The sequence below is a fragment of the Argopecten irradians genome, chromosome 14 (genome assembly GCF_041381155.1).
Source record: "Argopecten irradians isolate NY chromosome 14, Ai_NY, whole genome shotgun sequence".
In the NCBI taxonomy this organism is placed as follows: Eukaryota; Metazoa; Mollusca; class Bivalvia; order Pectinida; family Pectinidae; genus Argopecten; species Argopecten irradians.
In genome coordinates this window covers 29,293,396-29,316,152 of record NC_091147.1, presented here as the reverse complement: position 1 = coordinate 29,316,152, position 22,757 = coordinate 29,293,396, and the positions used below count along the sequence as shown (strand labels likewise).

General features: G+C 36.7%; 2 protein-coding genes across 2 annotated transcripts in view; one reads left to right on the top strand and one right to left on the bottom strand.

The window, feature by feature from the left end:
* LOC138307765 (sodium-dependent multivitamin transporter-like) overlaps positions 1-22,757 on the top strand; it is a 40,095-nt gene that overhangs the window by 5,092 nt on the left and 12,246 nt on the right. Inside the window, exons 2-10 of the mRNA XM_069248636.1 lie at positions 1,423-1,839; positions 2,021-2,089; positions 2,923-2,974; positions 15,014-15,081; positions 15,456-15,536; positions 16,075-16,148; positions 16,776-16,913; positions 19,865-20,000; positions 21,868-21,956. Coding sequence (XP_069104737.1) covers positions 1,507-1,839; positions 2,021-2,089; positions 2,923-2,974; positions 15,014-15,081; positions 15,456-15,536; positions 16,075-16,148; positions 16,776-16,913; positions 19,865-20,000; positions 21,868-21,956 — 1,040 coding nt within the window. The 5' untranslated portion in view covers positions 1,423-1,506. The remainder of the gene's footprint in view (positions 1-1,422; positions 1,840-2,020; positions 2,090-2,922; positions 2,975-15,013; positions 15,082-15,455; positions 15,537-16,074; positions 16,149-16,775; positions 16,914-19,864; positions 20,001-21,867; positions 21,957-22,757) is intronic.
* LOC138307143 (S-antigen protein-like) lies at positions 466-909 on the bottom strand. The gene has a single exon (XM_069247772.1). The coding sequence runs from the start codon at positions 907-909 to the stop codon at positions 466-468; it is 444 nt and encodes a 147-aa protein (XP_069103873.1).

The window sequence follows — 22,757 nt, the reverse complement described above, 5'->3', positions numbered from 1 at the left end:
ATCTTCTGTATGTCATTGCCTTTTATTTTCTGTATGTCATCACCTTTTATCTTCTGTACGTCATCACCATTTATCTTCTGTATGTCATCGCATTTTATCATCTGTATGTCATCGGCTTTTATCTTCTGTATGTCATCGCAATTTATCTTCTGTATGTCATCGCCATTTATCTTCTGTATGTCATCGCCTTCTATCTTTTGTACGTCATCGCATTTTATCTTCTGTATGTCATCGCCATTTATCTTCTGTACGTCATCGCCATTTATTTCTGTATGTCATCGCCTTTTTTGTGTGTCATCGTCTTTTATATTGCGTAAGTCATCACCTTTTATCTTCTGTATGTCATCGCCATTTATCTTCTGTATGTCATCGCCTTTTATCTTTTGTATGTCATCGCATTTTATCGTCTGTATGTCATCACCTTTTATCTTCTTTAAGTCACCGCCTTTTATCTTTTGTGAGTCATCACCTTCGTATGTCATCACCATTGATCTTCTGCAAGTCATCGCCATTTATCTTCTGTATGTAATTGCCTTTTATCTTCTGTATGTTATCGCCATTTATCTTTTGTATGTCATCGTCTTTTATCTTCTGTATGTCATCGTCTTTTATCTTCTGTATGTCGTCGCCTTTTATCTTCTGTATGTCATCGTCATTTATCTTTTGTATGTCATTGCCTTTTATTTTCTGTATGTCATCGCATTTTATCATCTGTATGTCATCGGCTTTTATCTTCTGTATGTCATCGCAATTTATCTTCTGTATGTCATCGCCATTTATCTTCTGTATGTCATCGCCTTCTATCTTTTGTACGTCATCGCATTTTATCTTCTGTATGTCATCGCCATTTATCTTCTGTACGTCATCGCCATTTATCTTCTGTATGTCATCGCCTTTTTTGTATGTCATCGTCTTTTATCTTGCGTAAGTCATCACCTTTTATCTTCTGTATGTCATCGCCATTTAACTTCTGTATGTCATCGCCTTTTATCTTTTGTATGTCATCGCCTTTGATCTTTTGTATGTCATTGCATTTTATCGTCTGTAAGTCATCAACTTTTATCTTCTGTTTTTATTCGCCTTTTATTTTCTGTATGTCATCGCATTTTATCGTCTGTATATCACCGCCTTTTATCTTCTGTATATAATCGCCTTTTATCTTCTGTATGTCATCGCATTTTTTCTTCTGAATATCATCTCATTTAATCTTAATTATGTCATCGTATTTACTCACTTCGACATACGATGAAACAACAATAATTTATGGCTATCGTTTTTTGGGTAGGTATTAATTATTACGTCAATATTCAGTGAGTAACACTTATTTGAAAAGGGAAACGACGTTTATATTTCCCCTGATTTAATGACGTCACAATCGATGCCAACTTACAAGGGGTATAACTCTGTAATGTATAATTTCAGGTCAACGTTAGGCACCAATGTAGAACATTTACTGAGCTATCTCTGAGGAATTTGATTGTGCCTGATTGTATTTATTAAATCAACATGGCGGAGCTAGCGACACTTGATTACGTGGTTTTTATAACCACATTACTTGTCTCCCTTGGGATTGGTGTGTACCAGGCTTGTTGGGGACCAAAACAAAACAACATACAGCAATATGTGTTAGGTGACCGGAAGTTGAAGGTACTTCCGGTAGCTTTATCCCTCACAGTATCTTTCCAATCCTCCATTATGCTGCTCGGAAATCCGACTGAGGTCTACGTGTATGGGATTCCGTACATCTGGCAGGCCATAGGACTGTTGGTGTCCAATCTCTGTATGCTTGTGTCCATGATCCCCTTAATCTACCCACTGAAAATTACAAGCTTCTATGAGGTACGTTAAAGATGGCAATGCAAGTTAAAAAAACAACGTTCAAGTTGATATAAAATTAAATTCGCATTTATTTGTCACTATCATTTTAAACTAGCCAAGGCAAAGTGACGAACGTCTGGTTTTACAGTTTACTATATTCTTCCGCAATTTTAACCAAACATTTCTCTGTGTGTATTCGCAGTATTTCCAGAGAAGATTTAGATGTAAAGTTCCCCGAGTTATGGCCAGCATCATAGGGATTCTTTACAACGTATGTATCATAATACAGTTACACATTATATTTTAATGTATTGATTGTTTGTGACTTATTCATTATGTGTTATATACTGCAAATGTACTCATTTTAGCGATAGTTTTATTTAAGCGTTTTTACCACTGTCTTTGAAACTGAATTTCAATTACGGCGCTATATTTTGTAAGACATTATTTTCGCTATTGAAACACCGATTTGCGGTGATTTGTACCCGCGCTACTATCCGCGTTACAGTTTTTTGCATTTACACTTAAATTTGACTGCGCTAAAAAGAAGCACGTTTACAATGGTTTCGCAATAGTACCATGAAAATGTAGGCGTCTAGTTAAGCACATGACTGGCCCACATGACTGTCTTACGAGCATGTCATAGATATCATAAGACACATGATAATCTTATTGTGGCATTTGACGTTATAGTCAATATGTGACGTTACATGATTGTTTTGGTGGATGGAAACGTCACATCCGAGTCAGAATTTGCCTCTCTTAAATATAAAAGAAATAGGAAAAAATCCTTATATTTCCATTGATAGTCATGTGATCAATAGAAGGTACACTCATGGTTATATGATATGGAATTTATTGCAGTTCGATAATTTGATATGCAACTAACCTAAAGAGTTTTGACAAATCAAATTATCAAACTGATAGTGAATTCCATATTAAATAACCATTAGTATAAGATCCTCTGTATTGATATGTAAAGCTGTTTGCAATATAAAACGATGCAAAGATAAAACACATTACTTCATGTTGTGCAATATTCTCTTTGCTGAAGTTTTCTTGAAATGATTGATTTTATTTATTTTTGTCTACTTTTGTGTCAAGACTTTCTACATGGGGATTGTACTGTTTGGACCAGGGATTGCTATAGAAACAGGTAAATAAAATCAACCTGTACATGTTTACTTAATCCAATCATTCTATCGCAAATAATTACGTGTATCAACATGCTAACCTATTAATTACAGGGTATCTGAAACCTATAAGGTGAAAATGATCGGGGTCTTCGATTATATCATCTTTTGGATTTTGCAAAATTCTTATTTTCACATGAAACTATTTTTTTTAATTTTATCACAAACAGTTTCAATAAACTACACACTATACATGACATACAACAGTTATTATCATTGCTTAATAAAGAAACAGTTAAAGAGAGATTATATAATCAACGAGTTTTATGTTCTAATAGGCTCTAACGTATGAACATCTTATTGCTAGCAATCACAACAAGAGTTGCCTTGTGTCGTTTCTTACACTGCATAAACTGCTCAAGGTCACATTGAAAGACAATTAAGACAATGTATGTGTTTTAACTCCAAGCATGAAGACAAAGTAACAATACATTCCAAAATATTAATAGGTTGTAAACGTATGTATTCGGAAGCTCGTAGCTAGTCCAAGACATTAGGTGTTTTCTATTTCATTGCTAAACTTATTTGCAACTGGGACAAAACAGTTGAACATTGAAATGAGAATAGACAAAAGAGTGATATATGCCTTAAGATTGCCATTGGTTTCCTGTGTAACGTGTAGTATTTGTTGTTTCTGTAGTGACCGATTTTCCGCTGTGTGACGTGTAGTATTTGTTGTTTCTGTAGTGGCCGATTTTCCGCTGTGTAATGTAGTATTTGTTGTTTCTGTAGTGACCGATTTTCCGCTGTGTGACGTGTGTAGTATTTGTTGTTTCTGTAGTGACCGATTTTCCGCTGTGTGACGTGTAGTATTTGTTGTTTCTGTAGTGACCGATTTTCCGCTGTGTAACGTGTAGTATTTGTTGTTTCTGTAGTGACCGATTTTCCGCTGTGTGACGTGTAGTATTTGTTGTTTCTGTAGTGACCGATTTTCCGCTGTGTGACGTGTAGTATTTGTTGTTTCTGTAGTGACCGATTTTCCGCTGTGTAACGTGTAGTATTTGTTGTTTCTGTAGTGACCGATTTTCCGCTGTGTAATGTGTAGTATTTGTTGTTTCTGTAGTGACCGATTTTCCGCTGTGTGACGTGTAGTATTTGTTGTTTCTGTAGTGACCGATTTTCCGCTGTGTAACGTGTAGTATTTGTTGTTTCTGTAGTGACCGATTTTCCGCTGTGTGACGTGTAGTATTTGTTGTTTCTGTAGTGACCGATTTTCCGCTGTGTAACGTGTTGTATTGAATGTTTCTGTAGTGACCGATTTTGCGCTGTGTGTAGTATTTGTTGTTTCTGTAGTGACCGATTTTCCGCTGTGTAACGTGTAGTATTTGTTGTTTCTGTAGTGACCGATTTTCCGCTGTGTGACGTGTAGTATTTGTTGTTTCTGTAGTGACCGATTTTCCGCTGGGGGTGTGTAACGTGTAGTATTTGTTGTTTCTGTAGTGACCGATTTTCCGCTGTGTGACGTGTAGTATTTGTTGTTTCTGTAGTGACCGATTTTCCGCTGTGTAACGTGTAGTATTTGTTGTTTCTGTAGTGACCGATTTTCCGCTGTGTGACGTGTAGTATTTGTTGTTTCTGTAGTGACCGATTTTCCGCTGTGTAACGTGTAGTATTTGTTGTTTCTGTAGTGACCGATTTTCCGCTGTGTGACGTGTAGTATTTGTTGTTTCTGTAGTGACCGATTTTCCGCTGTGTAACGTGTAGTATTTGTTGTTTCTGTAGTGACCGATTTTCCGCTGTGTGACGTGTAGTATTTGTTGTTTCTGTAGTGACCGATTTTCCGCTGTGTAATGTGTAGTATTTGTTGTTTCTGTAGTGACCGATTTTCCGCTGTGTAATGTGTAGTATTTGTTGTTTCTGTAGTGACCGATTTTCCGCTGTGTAAGGTGTAGTATTTGTTGTTTCTGTAGTGACCGATTTTCCGCTGTGTAACGTGTAGTATTTGTTGTTTCTGTAGTGACCGATTTTCCGCTGTGTGATGTGTAGTATTTGTTGTTTCTGTAGTGACCGATTTTCCGCTGTGTGACGGTGTAGTATTTGTTGTTTCTGTAGTGACCGATTTTCCGCTGTGTAAGTGTAGTATTTGTTGTTTCTGTAGTGACCGATTTTCCGCTGTGTGACGTGTAGTATTTGTTGTTTCTGTAGTGACCGATTTTCCGCTGTGTAACGTGTAGTATTTGTTGTTTCTGTAGTGACCGATTTTCCGCTGTGTGACGTGTAGTATTTGTTGTTTCTGTAGTGACCGATTTTCCGCTGTGTAACGTGTAGTATTTGTTGTTTCTGTAGTGACCGATTTTCCGCTGTGTGACGTGTAGTATTTGTTGTTTCTGTAGTGACCGATTTTTCGCTGTGTAACGTGTAGTATTTGTTGTTTCTGTAGTGACCGATTTTCCGCTGTGTGACGTGTAGTATTTGTTGTTTCTGTAGTGACCGATTTTCCGCTGTGTGAACGTGTAGTATTTGTTGTTTCTGTAGTGACCGATTTTCCGCGCTGTGTGACGTGTGTAGTATTTGTTGTTTCTGTAGTGACGATTTCGTGTGTTGTAGTATTTGTTGTTTCTGTAGTGACCGATTTTCCGCTGTGTGACGTGTAGTATTTGTTGTTTTTCTGTAGTGTGACCGATTTTCCGCTGTGTGACGTGTAGTATTTGTTGTTTCTGTAGTGACCGATTTTCCGCTGTGTGACGTGTAGTATTTGTTGTTTCTGTAGTGACCGATTTTCCGCTGTGTAAGTGTAGTATTTGTTGTTTCTGTAGTGACCGATTTTCCGCTGTGTGACGTGTAGTATTTGTTGTTTCTGTAGTGACCGATTTTCCGCTGTGTAACGTGTAGTATTTGTTGTTTCTGTAGTGACCGATTTTCCGCTGTGTGAGTGTGTATTTGTTGTTTCTGTATGACCGATTTTCGCTGTGTAAGTGTAGTATTTGTTGTTTCTGTAGTGACCGATTTTCCGCTGTGTAAGTGTAGTATTTGTTGTTTCTGTAGTGACCGATTTTCCGCTGTGTGAACGTGTAGTATTTGTTGTTTCTGTAGTGACCGATTTTCCGCTGTGTAACGTGTAGTATTTGTTGTTTCTGTAGTGACCGATTTTCCGCTGTGTGACGTGTAGTATTTGTTGTTTCTGTAGTGACCGATTTTCCGCTGTGTAATGTGTAGTATTTGTTGTTTCTGTAGTGACCGATTTTCCGCTGTGTAACGTGTAGTATTTGTTGTTTCTGTAGTGACCGATTTTCCGCTGTGTGACGTGTAGTATTTGTTGTTTCTGTAGTGACCGATTTTCCGCTGTGTAACGTGTAGTATTTGTTGTTTCTGTAGTGACCGATTTTCCGCTGTGTAACGTGTAGTATTTGTTGTTTCTGTAGTGACCGATTTTCCGCTGTGTAACGTGTAGTATTTGTTGTTTCTGTAGTGACCGATTTTCCGCTGTGTGACGTGTAGTATTTGTTGTTTCTGTAGTGACCGATTTTCCGCTGTGTAATGTGTAGTATTTGTTGTTTCTGTAGTGACCGATTTTCCGCTGTGTAACGTGTAGTATTTGTTGTTTCTGTAGTGACCGATTTTCCGCTGTGTAACGTGTAGTATTTGTTGTTTCTGTAGTGACCGATTTTCCGCTGTGTGACGTGTAGTATTTGTTGTTTCTGTAGTGACCGATTTTCCGCTGTGTAATGTGTAGTATTTGTTGTTTCTGTAGTGACCGATTTTCCGCTGTGTAATGTGTAGTATTTGTTGTTTCTGTAGTGACCGATTTTCCGCTGTGTAACGTGTAGTATTTGTTGTTTCTGTAGTGACCGATTTTCCGCTGTGTAACGTGTAGTATTTGTTGTTTCTGTAGTGACCGATTTTCCGCTGTGTAACGTGTAGTATTTGTTGTTTCTGTAGTGACCGATTTTCCGCTGTGTAACGTGTAGTATTTTTTGTTTCTGTAGTGACCGATTTTCCGCTGTGTGACGTGTAGTATTTGTTGTTTCTGTAGTGACCGATTTTCCGCTGTGTGACGTGTAGTATTTGTTGTTTCTGTAGTGACCGATTTTCCGCTGTGTAACGTGTAGTATTTGTTGTTTCTGTAGTGACCGATTTTCCGTGTGTATGAGTGTAGTATTTGTTGTTTCTGTAGTGACCGATTTTCCGCTGTGTAACGTGTAGTATTTGTTGTTTCTGGTAGTGACCGATTTTCCGCTGTGTGACGTGTAGTATTTGTTGTTTCTGTAGTGACCGATTTTCCGCTGTGTGACGTGTAGTATTTGTTGTTTCTGTAGTGACCGATTTTCCGCTGTGTGAATGTGTAGTATTTGTTGTTTCTGTAGTGACCGATTTTCCGCTGTGTGACGTGTAGTATTTGTTGTTTCTGTAGTGACCGATTTTCCGCTGTGGAATGTGTAGTATTTGTTGTTTCTGTAGTGACCGATTTTCCGCTGTGTAATGTGTAGTATTTGTTGTTTCTGTAGTGACCGATTTTCCGCTGTGTAACGTGTAGTATTTGTTGTTTCTGTAGTGACCGATTTTCCGCTGTGTAACGTGTAGTATTTGTTGTTTCTGTAGTGACCGATTTTCCGCTGTGTAACGTGTAGTATTTGTTGTTTCTGTAGTGTACCGATTTTCCGCTGTGTAATGTGTAGTATTTGTTGTTTCTGTAGTGACCGATTTTCCGCTGTGTAACGTGTAGTATTTGTTGTTTCTGTAGTGACCGATTTTCCGCTGTGTAACGTGTAGTATTTGTTTTCTGTAGTGACCGATTCCGTTTCCGCTGTGTAAGTGTAGTATTTGTTGTTTCTGTAGTGACCGATTTTCCGCTGTGTAACGTGTAGTATTTGTTGTTTCTGTAGTGACCGATTTTCCGCTGTGTAATGTGTAGTATTTGTTGTTTCTGTAGTGACCGATTTTCCGCTGTGTGACGTGTAGTATTTGTTGTTTCTGTAGTGACCGATTTTCCGCTGTGTAATGTGTAGTATTTGTTGTTTCTGTAGTGACCGATTTTCCGCTGTGTAACGTGTAGTATTTGTTGTTTCTGTAGTGACCGATTTTCCGCTGTGTGACGTGTAGTATTTGTTGTTTCTGTAGTGACCGATTTTCCGCTGTGTGACGTGTAGTATTTGTTGTTTCTGTAGTGACCGATTTTCCGCTGTGTAACGTGTAGTATTTGTTGTTTCTGTAGTGACCGATTTTCCGCTGTGTGACGTTTAGTATTTGTTGTTTCTGTAGTGACCGATTTTCCGCTGTGTGATGTGTAGTATTTGTTGTTTCTGTAGTGACCGATTTTCCGCTGTGTGACGTGTAGTATTTGTTGTTTCTGTAGTGACCGATTTTCCGCTGTGTAATGTGTAGTATTTGTTGTTTCTGTAGTGACCGATTTTCCGCTGTGTAATGTGTAGTATTTGTTGTTTCTGTAGTGACCGATTTTCCGCTGTGTGACGTGTAGTATTTGTTGTTTCTGTAGTGACCGATTTTCCGCTGTGTAATGTGTAGTATTTGTTGTTTCTGTAGTGACCGATTTTCCGCTGTGTGACGTGTAGTATTTGTTGTTTCTGTAGTGACCGATTTTCCGCTGTGTGAATGTGTAGTATTTGTTGTTTCTGTAGTGACCGATTTTCCGCTGTGTAACGTGTAGTATTTGTTGTTTCTGTAGTGACCGATTTTCCGCTGTGTACTGTATTTGTTGTAGTTGATGTTTATTTTGTTTCTGTAGTGACCGATTTTCCGCTGTGTGACGTGTAGTATTTGTTGTTTCTGTAGTGACCGATTTTCCGCTGTGTAACGTGTAGTATTTGTTGTTTCTGTAGTGACCGATTTTCCGCTGTGTGACGTGTAGTATTTGTTGTTTCTGTAGTGACCGATTTTCCGCTGTGTGACGTGTAGTATTTGTTGTTTCTGTAGTGACCGATTTTCCGCTGTGTAACGTGTAGTATTTGTTGTTTCTGTAGTGACCGATTTTCCGCTGTGTGACGTGTAGTATTTGTTGTTTCTGTAGTGACCGATTTTCCGCTGTGTAATGTGTAGTATTTGTTGTTTCTGTAGTGACCGATTTTCCGCTGTGTGACGTGTAGTATTTGTTGTTTCTGTAGTGACCGATTTTCCGCTGTGTAATGTGTAGTATTTGTTGTTTCTGTAGTGACCGATTTTCCGCTGTGTAATGTGTAGTATTTGTTGTTTCTGTAGTGACCGATTTTCCGCTGTGTAATGTGTAGTATTTGTTGTTTCTGTAGTGACCGATTTTCCGCTGTGTGACGTGTAGTATTTGTTGTTTCTGTAGTGACCGATTTTCCGCTGTGTAACGTGTAGTATTTGTTGTTTCTGTAGTGACCGATTTTCCGCTGTGTGACGTGTAGTATTTGTTGTTTCTGTAGTGACCGATTTTCCGCTGTGTAACGTGTAGTATTTGTTGTTTCTGTAGTGACCGATTTTCCGCTGTGTGAAGTGTAGTATTTGTTGTTTCTGTAGTGACCGATTTTCCGCTGTGTACGTGTAGTATTTGTTGTTTCTGTAGTGACCGATTTTCCGCTGTGTAACGTGTAGTATTTGTTGTTTCTGTAGTGACCGATTTTCCGCTGTGTGACGTGTGTGTAATTTGTTGTTTCTGTAGTGACCGATTTTCCGCTGTGTAACGTGTAGTATTTGTTGTTTCTGTAGTGACCGATTTTCCGCTGTGTGACGTGTAGTATTTGTTGTTTCTGTAGTGACCGATTTTCCGCTGTGTAATGTGTAGTATTTGTTGTTTCTGTAGTGACCGATTTTCCGCTGTGTAACGTGTAGTATTTGTTGTTTCTGTAGTGACCGATTTTCCGCTGTGTGACGTGTAGTATTTGTTGTTTCTGTAGTGACCGATTTTCCGCTGTGTAATGTGTAGTATTTGTTGTTTCTGTAGTGACCGATTTTCCGCTGTGTGACGTGTGTAGTATTTGTTGTTTTGTAGTGACCGATTTTCCGCTGTGTAATGTGTAGTATTTGTTGTTTCTGTAGTGACCGATTTTCCGCTGTGTGACGTGTAGTATTTGTTGTTTCTGTAGTGACCGATTTTCCGCTGTGTAACGTGTAGTATTTGTTGTTGTTTCTGTAGTGACCGATTTTCCGCTGTGTGACGTGTAGTATTTGTTGTTTCTGTAGTGACCGATTTTCCGCTGTGTAACGTGTAGTTTTTGTTGTTTCTGTAGTGACCGATTTTCCGCTGTGTAACGTGTAGTATTTGTTGTTTCTGTAGTGACCGATTTTCCGCTGTGTAACGTGTAGTATTTGTTGTTTCTGTAGTGACCGATTTTCCGCTGTGTGACGTGTAGTATTTGTTGTTTCTGTAGTGACCGATTTTCCGCTGTGTAACGTGTAGTATTTGTTGTTTCTGTAGTGACCGATTTTCCGCTGTGTAACGTGTAGTATTTGTTGTTTCTGTAGTGACCGATTTTCCGCTGTGTACGTGTAGTATTTGTTGTTTCTGTAGTGACCGATTTTCCGCTGTGTAACGTGTAGTATTTGTTGTTTCTGTAGTGACCGATTTTCCGCTGTGTGACGTGTAGTATTTGTTGTTTCTGTAGTGACCGATTTTCCGCTGTGTGACGTGTAGTATTTGTTGTTTCTGTAGTGACCGATTTTCCGCTGTGTAACGTGTAGTATTTGTTGTTTCTGTAGTGACCGATTTTCCGCTGTGTGACGTGTAGTATTTGTTGTTTCTGTAGTGACCGATTTTCCGCTGTGTAACGTGTAGTATTTGTTGTTTCTGTAGTGACCGATTTTCCGCTGTGTGACGTGTAGTATTTGTTGTTTCTGTAGTGACCGATTTTCCGCTGTGTGAAGTGTAGTATTTGTTGTTTCTGTAGTGACCGATTTTCCGCTGTGTAACGTGTAGTATTTGTTGTTTCTGTAGTGACCGATTTTCCGCTGTGTGACGTGTAGTATTTGTTGTTTCTGTAGTGACCGATTTTCCGCTGTGTAATGTGTAGTATTTGTTGTTTCTGTAGTGACCGATTTTCCGCTGTGTAATGTGTAGTATTTGTTGTTTCTGTAGTGACCGATTTTCCGCTGTGTGACGTGTAGTATTTGTTGTTTCTGTAGTGACCGATTTTCCGCTGTGTAATGTGTAGTATTTGTTGTTTCTGTAGTGACCGATTTTCCGCTGTGTGACGTGTAGTATTTGTTGTTTCTGTAGTGACCGATTTTCCGCTGTGTGACGTGTAGTATTTGTTGTTTCTGTAGTGACCGATTTTCCGCTGTGTAATGTGTAGTATTTGTTGTTTCTGTAGTGACCGATTTTCCGCTGTGTGACGTGTAGTATTTGTTGTTTCTGTAGTGACCGATTTTCCGCTGTGTAATGTTTAGTATTTGTTGTTTCTGTAGTGACCGATTTTCCGCTGTGTGACGTGTAGTATTTGTTGTTTCTGTAGTGACCGATTTTCCGCTGTGTAATGTGTAGTATTTGTTGTTTCTGTAGTGACCGATTTTCCGCTGTGTGACGTGTAGTATTTGTTGTTTCTGTAGTGACCGATTTTCCGCTGTGTAACGTGTAGTATTTGTTGTTTCTGTAGTGACCGATTTTCCGCTGTGTAACGTGTAGTATTTGTTGTTTCTGTAGTGACCGATTTTCCGCTGTGTGATGTGTAGTATTTGTTGTTTCTGTAGTGACCGATTTTCCGCTGTGTAACGTGTAGTATTTGTTGTTTCTGTAGTGACCGATTTTCCGCTGTGTAATGTGTAGTATTTGTTGTTTCTGTAGTGACCGATTTTCCGCTGTGTGACGTGTAGTATTTGTTGTTTCTGTAGTGACCGATTTTCCGCTGTGTAACGTGTAGTATTTGTTGTTTCTGTAGTGACCGATTTTCCGCTGTGTGGTGACGTGTAGTATTTGTTGTTTCTGTAGTGACCGATTTTCCGCTGTGAAGTGTAGTATTTGTTGTTTCTGTAGTGACCGATTTTCCGCTGTGTAACGTGTAGTATTTGTTGTTTCTGTAGTGACCGATTTTCCGCTGTGTAATGTGTAGTATTTGTTGTTTCTGTAGTGACCGATTTTCCGCTGTGTGACGTGTAGTATTTGTTGTTTCTGTAGTGACCGATTTTCCGCTGTGTAAGTGTAGTATTTGTTGTTTCTGTAGTGACCGATTTTCCGCTGTGTGAAGTGTAGTATTTGTTGTTTCTGTAGTGACCGATTTTCCGCTGTGTGAAGTGTAGTATTTTGTTGTTTCTGTAGTGACCGATTTTCCGCTGTGTAACGTGTAGTATTTGTTGTTTCTGTAGTGACCGATTTTCCGCTGTGTAACGTGTAGTATTTGTTGTTTCTGTAGTGACCGATTTTCCGCTGTGTGACGTGTAGTATTTGTTGTTTCTGTAGTGACCGATTTTCCGCTGTGTAACGTGTAGTATTTGTTGTTTCTGTAGTGACCGATTTTCCGCTGTGTGACGTGTAGTATTTTGTTGTTTCTGTAGTGACCGATTTTCCGCTGTGTAATGTGTGTAGTATTTGTTGTTTCTGTAGTGACCGATTTTCCGCTGTGTAACGTGTAGTATTTGTTGTTTCTGTAGTGACCGATTTTCCGCTGTGTGAACGTGTAGTATTTGTTGTTTCTGTAGTGACCGATTTTCCGCTGTGTAATGTGTAGTATTTGTTGTTTCTGTAGTGACCGATTTTCCGCTGTGTAATGTGTAGTATTTGTTGTTTCTGTAGTGACCGATTTTCCGCTGTGTAACGTGTAGTATTTGTTGTTTCTGTAGTGACCGATTTTCCGCTGTGTAACGTGTAGTATTTGTTGTTTTTCTGTAGTGACCGATTTTTCCGCTGTGTAATGTGTAGTATTTGTTGTTTCTGTAGTGACCGATTTTCCGCTGTGTGACGTGTAGTATTTGTTGTTTCTGTAGTGACCGATTTTCCGCTGTGTGACGTGTAGTATTTGTTGTTTCTGTAGTGACCGATTTTCCGCTGTGTAATGTGTAGTATTTGTTGTTTCTGTAGTGACCGATTTTCCGCTGTGTGACGTGTAGTATTTGTTGTTTCTGTAGTGACCGATTTTCCGCTGTGTAACGTGTAGTATTTGTTGTTTCTGTAGTGACCGATTTTCCGCTGTGTGACGTGTAGTATTTGTTGTTTCTGTAGTGACCGATTTTCCGCTGTGTAACGTGTAGTATTTGTTGTTTCTGTAGTGACCGATTTTCCGCTGTGTGACGTGTAGTATTTTGTTTTCTGTAGTGACCGATTTTCGCTGTGTAAGTGTATTTGTTGTTTCTGTAGTGACCGATTTTCCGCTGTGTGACGTGTAGTATTTGTTGTTTCTGTAGTGACCGATTTTCCGCTGTGTAACGTGTAGTATTTGTTGTTTCTGTAGTAACCGATTTTCCGCTGTGTAACGTGTTGTATTGAATGTTTCAGTAGTGACCGATTTTCCGCTGTGTGACGTGTAGTATTTGTTGTTTCTGTAGTGACCGATTTTCCGCTGTGTAACGTGTAGTATTTGTTGTTTCTGTAGTGACCGATTTTCCGCTGTGTGACGTGTAGTATTTGTTGTTTCTGTAGTGACCGATTTTCCGCTGTGTAACGTGTAGTATTTGTTGTTTCTGTAGTGACCGATTTTCCGCTGTGTGACGTGTAGTATTTGTTGTTTCTGTAGTGACCGATTTTCCGCTGTGTGACGTGTAGTATTTGTTGTTTCTGTAGTGACCGATTTTCCGCTGTGTAATGTGTAGTATTTGTTGTTTCTGTAGTGACCGATTTTCCGCTGTGTAATGTGTAGTATTTGTTGTTTCTGTAGTGACCGATTTTCCGCTATGTGAAGTGTAGTATTTGTTGTTTCTGTAGTGACCGATTTTCCGCTGTGTAACGTGTAGTATTTGTTGTTTCTGTAGTGACCGATTTTCCGCTGTGTGAAGTGTAGTATTTGTTGTTTCTGTAGTGACCGATTTTCCGCTGTGTAATGTGTAGTATTTGTTGTTTCTGTAGTGACCGATTTTCCGCTGTGTAACGTGTAGTATTTGTTGTTTCTGTAGTGACCGATTTTCCGCTGTGTGACGTGTAGTATTTGTTGTTTCTGTAGTGACCGATTTTCCGCTGTGTAACGTGTAGTATTTGTTGTTTCTGTAGTGACCGATTTTCCGCTGTGTGACGTGTAGTATTTGTTGTTTCTGTAGTGACCGATTTTCCGCTGTGTAACGTGTAGTATTTGTTGTTTCTGTAGTGACCGATTTTCCGCTGTGTAACGTGTAGTATTTGTTGTTTCTGTAGTGACCGATTTTCCGTTGTGTAATGTGTAGTATTTGTTGTTTCTGTAGTGACCGATTTTCCGCTGTGTGACGTGTAGTATTTGTTGTTTCTGTAGTGACCGATTTTCCGCTGTGTAACGTGTAGTATTTGTTGTTTCTGTAGTGACCGATTTTCCGCTGTGTGACGTGTAGTATTTGTTGTTTCTGTAGTGACCGATTTTCCGCTGTGTAATGTGTAGTATTTGTTGTTTCTGTAGTGACCGATTTTCCGCTGTGTGACGTGTAGTTTGTTGTAGTGACCGATTTTCCGTGGTATTGTATTTGTTGTTTTTCTGTAGTGACCGATTTTCCGCTGTGTGATGTGTAGTATTTGTTGTTTCTGTAGTGACCGATTTTCCGCTGTGTAATGTGTAGTATTTGTTGTTTCTGTAGTGACCGATTTTCCGCTGTGTGACGTGTAGTATTTGTTGTTTCTGTAGTGACCGATTTTCCGCTGTGTGACGTGTAGTATTTGTTTAGTGCTGTGTGACGTGTAGTATTTGTTGTTTCTGTAGTGACCGATTTTCCGCTGTGTGACGTGTAGTATTTGTTGTTTCTGTAGTGACCGATTTTCCGCTGTGTGACGTGTAGTATTTGTTGTTTCTGTAGTGACCGATTTTCCGCTGTGTGACGTGTAGTATTTGTTGTTTCTGTAGTGACCGATTTTCCGCTGTGTGACGTGTAGTATTTTTTGTTTCTGTAGTGACCGATTTTCCGCTGTGTGACGTGTAGTATTTGTTGTTTCTGTTGTGACCGATTTATAGCTGTTTAATGTGCAGTATTTGTTTTTTCTGTAGTGACCGATTTTCCGCTGTGGGCGTCTGTTTTAGTGGTGGCGTTATCAGCGATTATATACACTGCTGTGGTAAGTAGTATTACAAGTGTTCGTAATATGCCGTGCTAAACTTTTTACTATACTATTTGTATAATTACCCAATTTTCTGATCTAATGAAGTGGAAACAGGAAAAAAATTGATTAAGTTTTAACAGTTTTGAGATTTCACTATTTAGCTGTTAGAGTATATATATAATCGTTCCATTTTCTCAATAGTTCGCGGATTATATTTTCGTGAACATAGCCAGGTCTCGCGAAAATAATCGGCAATGAGCAGTTGGTACTTACCTAACTTTGGTTTTTTTGTTTGTTTTTGTTAGGTTTTTTTTTACTTTGTAAGTGTGTGTAATGTGTTGATGTATTCTTACCAATTAGCAGTAATTATGTGTCATATTTCTGAATAGGGAGGACTAAGAGCCGTGGTGTGGACGGATGTTTTCCAATTTACAATAATGCTGATTGGGATGTTTAGTATTGTTATTAAGGTAAATAATTTCCATAAACACATCCAACAAAATACTTTATAATCACAAGTAACCAATTGATCTTTTCTTATTTAAGGACTTTTCCGCCATCATGTTCCCGAAACCGTTTTAAAGTCCACGTTTTTGCACAAGTTTGCCACGATAAGAACAAACCTTGTTTTCGTTATGATACGAATCATAGTTGACATTTTGGACATTTTTTTATTATTTCTGCATACTCTATTCTGTTTTATTCGAAATATAACAGCCAATTTGAATTACGCATATCTGAAAATGTTAAGATACCTCAAGACGATTGCACACCTTCCTTACGTAGCTGTTACGTATATGATGTGCGTGCTTATTCTATAAGCCGCAGTAACTGTGTGGTTGATATGTCACATTACCTTAATACCTCCACCTTTGGGTCGCACATTACCATGTGATCTCTTGTTTTCCCTGGGTACTCCGACATCCCTTTACTACCTTTAAAATGATACCGTATTCTTATTGTTCTTAGTGACGTTGTTGGCTATACAGTTCTTGCTTTGCTCCTCAGACAACAATAGATGTTGGTGGAATAAGAAACGTGTTTGATATCGCTGCTGATGGAGGACGCCTACAAATGCCAAGGTAATATTTATCTTAAAGATCACTGATGTGACGCTTAATTACATGGTAATAATGCATATTCTATTCTGTTTTATTCGAAATATCACAAACAATGTGTCTTTCGGAAATAAATACGGATTTTCAATATCATTTCACTCAATAGTAATAACATAAGGTTTTGTGTTTTGTTCATGTGTAATATCTTATTCTGGACGAAACGTTTTATTATGCTTTGGCTTTTCATATTATCAAAAAAACTTTATATGAAATTAATTTAATCTTGATTTGTTTCCTTAACCTGAATCTGTTGACCTGAATTTCAGATCAAGATTTCTTTACCTGAAATTGTCTTGAAATTCACCAGAATCTTGACCTTAAATTGACCAAATTTCAGTTGAAATCTTTACCTGAAATTGATCAAAAATTGACCAGAAATTCAGGTAAAGAAATTTTGACCTGAAATTCACCTGAAATTGACAAGAAATTATGGTTAGGAAATATTGTCTTTGTACACTGTATATCTTAAATGTAACATTTTGTAATAATTTTACCGTAAAGACAACGTTTATCTGGAATGATAACTCAAACCTACCAGGATTAATACCTGATAGAGTTGCCTTACCAAAACGTTACCTTTATACATCCCAGCTTTGATCCTGATCCGACTGTCCGTAATACGTTTTGGTCCTTAGTTGTCGGTTCCTCCTTATCCCTCCTGTATATAATGACCACCCAGACGACCGTCCAAAGGATTTGCTCGGTCCCTACCGAACGGGACGCACGCAGGTAAGTACACTAGGGTTTATGTTATCATATGGTATTTTAATGTTTTATGATGCAGTATAATTCTACAATTTCAACAAACCAGAATTGTTAAAGCCCGATTGTAATTCAGAATATTTGTATGGGTTCATAACTTAGAGTATCTGTTTGACGTCACGTTATCGTGACCTTTACAATTATCTGTTTTCTAGTGAAGTTAACATTTATTTTTTAATCTTTTTTTTTTAATTTATTTTCAAAATATATTACAAGACAAAAACAACACACTATTAGAGAAAAAGACAGTTACAAAATAAATAATAAGTTTGCATTTATCAATATTCTAGTGAACGTTACACTTCACGAGACTAAAAGTGCATAAGTATGAATTCTTCAGGAGGCTAAGCACCACCAAGTTTACTCTTTAAAATAGATCTCCGGACGAGAAAAAAAGCATGTGGTAAATATATGATTGGGTAGAAACTTGGTGCATACGGTGAAGCGGTTAGATTTTTAATGTAGTTTATTTTCGCTTTATTTGCGATTTCGCTGAAGTTCTAAATGCAAAATATTTAGATATACATTGGAACTTCCGTTTTTTCTTTGCTATATAACCTTACCAACTAGCAAATCGTTTACACGCGTGTTAACGCAATCGGTTGTCGCGCAAGAATACATACGGTCGGAACATTAGCACTGACTTAAGCAAGTAGTGTTAATGCGCATCGGATTAGGCATATTGTTTCTCTAATCTTAATTTTTCAATATAAACAATCTGAATGAAATGAAAATCTTACAGTATATTTCAGAAAATAAAATGTTTGAGAAAATCGCATCAATGGAATGAAAACAGATAGCGTTATTGTGGAAACGTATTTTGTGTAGTTTCTGAACTTGACAACATTTCCCGCCAAATTGGAGCCAGCTGTTCCGGGATTTCATCAATTGACCGGCTGTTACAACAATCGTTTAACGTTGAAAACAATACTGGTGTGTAAACTGCATTTTTTGTACAGATACTTCAACAAGACACGCTAACGCGCGTCATTTAAAATATCTGTCCAAAAATGCAGTTTACACACCAGTAAATTAAAAAAAAAAATAATAATTCCTTCAATAAAGTCACAAGCTATAGGAATCAGTGAACCGCGACATTAAACCTCTTGGAATATGATAATAATGTATGGAAAATCGTGAAATATTGACCCCACGAATATGATAATAATGTATGGTAAACTGCGAAATATTGACCCGCGAATATGATAATAGTGTATGGAAAATCGTGAAATATTGACCCCACGAATATGATAATAATGTATAGAAAACCGTGAAATATTGACCCGCGAAGATGATAATAATGTATGGAAAACCGTGAAATATTGACCCGCGAATATGATAATAATGTATGGTAAACAGCGAAATATTGACCCGCGAATATGATAATAATGTATAGAAAACCGTGAAATATTGACCCGCGAATATGATAATAATGTATGGAAAACCGTGAAATATTGACCCGCGAATATGATAATAATGTATGGTAAACAGCGAAATATTGACCCTGTTAATTTCAAGCTGTTTACGGTAAACGTTCTTATATTCTATAGCAACGCAATTAGTGTTATCACACTGAACAACAGGTTTTCTTACATCACTGCAAGCAAATTCCCTTTTTCCACAATTAAATTTGGTGTTTTCTTGCCTAAAGACTTTTTCACTGTGTTTTTAGTTCATGGTTAACAATGACATACTTCTACTAATAATGTGCTTGAGACATTGTCACGACTATTTTTTTTTCGGTTTGCAATCACCGCAAAATACTACAAATTTTATTGAATTTTCAAATATTACAACAGGCTAGTATCCATGTTGTATTTCTGTGCTATTAAACAGTACAACTGTTCACAATAAATGTCGATTCTGAATAAATTATAGAAACAACTTCATAAACAGGAACATATTATTCATTTATCACTGCAGATAATAATAATACGAAATAATAAATACATTCAATCTGCATATATCGATAAACGTGATTTATAGGTAGTATTAAAACCTCCTAGACTATGATATTCGTTTCCTTCTAATACTGTTTGCATATCAGAATATATTCTTGTAGTTAGGACTATTTAAGGGGATGTTTGATTTAATACTATTACATCAGAAGTATGTGCATTACATATGCTCCATCCCCGAAAGAGCATAAAATATTTATCATTTGTATAATAGTCAATGTTTAATTGTGTATAAATATGCTGTACATGTATGTCTAATTAAGGATGTTACATCTCAAAAAAATCTAAATTCACCTGTATTAAACTTTTTTTCTCATATAGATTTTGGAAAATAGGTGTTTGATATGTATGAATGTTTGCAGAATTTATTGTTCTGTAGCAATTATATTTTTAAAATAAACTTATCATATTTTCTCTGAATAGCAACATATGCTACCCTATCCCTTAATGTTGATTTCTAGCCTTTTTTGCCAGATTTCACCCTTGATAGAAAAAGTTCTGGTATTAAACTGTTGAAAGTGTTTTGCATATCAACAGGGACAAGGTTGCTTTTTCGGAATCATGAAGAAAAATGTGGGGTCCTTGTGCTCGCATTTTTTTTTTTTTTTTTGCCGCGTTTGAATATTCGGTTGTTGTTTTTTTAATATTTTACAGTGAAATATTAAATTGCTTGATATACCCTTAAATGTAATTGTGACAAAAGTATATTATTTCCCACCATGATGCTTTTGCGGGGCATTGATACGATCGCAAAAGTCGTATATACCCTGAGATTAGATAAAAAAACAATATTAAATTATAAAAGCTTTATCTTTTCGTTTTCGTTTAAAATCGAGAGATGTTTGCCCCTCGTAAAAACCGTCTATATAGTGTATTCCTATAAATAAGCCAGTAGCTGTGTGCGTTTGTTCCGTTTTTGATGCATTGTCGTGACACTTCGAGATTTCGCTTTCATTTCAGAGTTGTCGTTATATCAGCTATAGGGACAGTATTAAATTTTGTTCTGTCCTGTTTCCTCGGAGTCTTTACTTATGCTTACTTCAATCACACCAGATGCGATCCATTAGCATCGAAAGCAATAGAAAATCCTAATCAGGTATGACTTGTGTTAACACTTATACATTTAAGAATTGACTTGAATAGATTTAATAAATCAATCTAAATAAACCGCGAAGCAGTTTCTGATGAGAGTACACTCAGATTTTGTGTTATATCTCCATAACATCAAAAATCTATTCAAATTAATTCTTATAATTCAATTTACTAAAGAAAATCTCTTCAATATTCAAAATTCATTTTGGGACTCTTTTGTCTATGAAGTCATTACGCCGTCATCTCAACCAATCAGAAGCAACGTTACAAACGGCGACGCCATTTTTTCTTTTATGGGCTGATAAAGTAAAATTTTAAGCCAATGAAAATGCGCGTAACAAGCAAAATTGAATTATTTGATCATAAGTATACATTCTATGTTTGCAATTATCTTCATTTGCATAAAGCGCAAACCAAACAAACCATTCATATAATTTGATCACTCTAAATTCTGATAAATCAAGCAGAAGCAGTTAATGGAACAATATTTGAACATGGAGGACAACCAACTTCCAAGACATTTTAGTAAATTAAGACTTTGTAAACTTGATCTAGAGATTGCCGGTGGTCGCCTTAAAACATTCCACGTTATCAAAGACTTTGTAAACTTGATCTAGAGATTGCCGGTGGTCGCCTTAAAACATTCCACATTATCAAAGACTTTGTAAACTTGATCTAGAGATTGCCGGTGGTCGCCTTAAAACATTCCACGTTATCAAAGACTTTGTAAACTTGATCTAGAGATTGCCGGTGGTCACCTTAAAACATTCCACGTTATCAAAGACTTTGTAAACTTGATCTAGAGATTGCCGGTGGTCGCCTTAAAACATTCCACGTTATCAAAGACTTTGTAAACTTGATCTAGAGATTGCCGGTGGTCGCCTTAAAACATTCCACGTTATCAAAGACTTTGTAAACTTGATCTAGAGATTGCCGGTGGTCGCCTTAAAACATTCCACGTTATCAAAGACTTTGTAAAGTCACTTTCTTCAATTGTCAAATCAATCAGACTGAAATATGCCAACCATACTTTTAGTTTTCTTAATGAAAATCTATCGGATGTGGATAAGTTAGCTTTCGTACTAACCATTGATAATTTTAAGTTTATACAACATTTTTTGCCTGTTTATAAAACAGTCTCTTGAACTGAGGATAGTGGGCCTGCAACCAGTATAAACCTTCTATTTGTTAATGTTAGTGTTTTTGTTATGTTGTTTATATTTCCGATGAATTACTATGTAATTGTAAAAGAATTTTTTTTTTTTTTTTTTTTTTTTTCAAAATAAATGTTTATTTATAATAAGCATAACAACAAAATACACATCTGTCCTCTCACAGGAGGAGACTTATTCGTCGTTCGCACTTTCAATCACGCACATACCTTACGTTCATAAATGGTATTATGTAACCTTAAATGTAAGGGAGATAATAGACTAACCGGAAGTTCATATTTTCACGTGGGCGTACATCTCCCACACGTGGCCGATAATACACGTGGAAATATTATCAGTGTTTGGATGGTCACACGTGTTTAGTCTCTTTACAATACTGCTATTTTTGGTAAGTACACAATTTTTTTTCACATTTTTAATTGCTGTTGCTGAATCCATACTATCACAGGGACCTGGGAAGTACGTTTGCATTGCCGTGTAAAAGAAATTAATTGAATTGAAAATTGCAATATGATCAATATTAACATGTGTAGTTATACGTTTGAACTAATATTACGCGAGTCATTAGATTGCGTACCAATTAGACAACGCGGAATTAAGTCAATTCAAAAATACATTGGTCTATAATCATATATCTAAGCAATGTGTATTTTACTATATGCATACATTTAAAATCCTGTTGTTTTTACTTTGACACAGATTTTACCATATTTGGTAGTACTGATCTTCCGTGATCTGCCGGGGATGGCAGGAGTATTCATAGCAGCACTGTTTAGTGCTTCTCTCAGGTAATCGTACATACGTCTTTAAACGTTGATAATATGAACTCTATATTTCCTTCACTGATATAATTACTCATATCAAGTTTGTAGTAAAGGATAGTATATTTATTATTTGTAGAAATATTCTACAGATATACGTTTATAATAATAATTAGTGTTTGCTTTAGAAAACAACAGTTTTTGTCCACATTACAAAACAATAGATATTGTCTACATTACAAAACAATATATATTATCTACATTACAAAACAATATATATATTGTCTACATTACAAAACAATAGATATTGTCTACATTACAAAACAATAGATATTGCCTACATTACAAAAAATAGATATTGACTGTATTAAAAAACAATAGATATTGTCTATATTACAAAACAATAGATATTGTCTACATTACAAAACAATATATATTGTCTAAATTACAAAACAAGATATATATTATCTACATTACAAAACAATATATATATTGTCTACATTACAAAACAATAGATATTGTCTACATTACAAAACAATAGATATTGTCTATATTACAAAACAATAGATATTGTCGTCAATTGACAAAACAATAGATATTGTCTGCATTATAAAACAATAGATATTGTCTATTTTACAAAACAATAGATATTATCATCATTACAAAACAAAAGATATTGTCTACATTAAAAAACAATAGATATTATCTACATCACAAAACAATAGATATTGTCGTCAATTGACAAAACAATATATATTGTCTACATTATAAAACAATACATATTGTCTATATTAAAAAACAATAGATATTGTCTACATTACAAAACAA

What these genes read in the sequence shown, in the direction of transcription:
- LOC138307143 (XM_069247772.1), bottom strand. Translation starts at nt 909, where the DNA reads ATGACATACAAAAAAGGCGATGACATACAGAAGATAAATGGCGATGAC.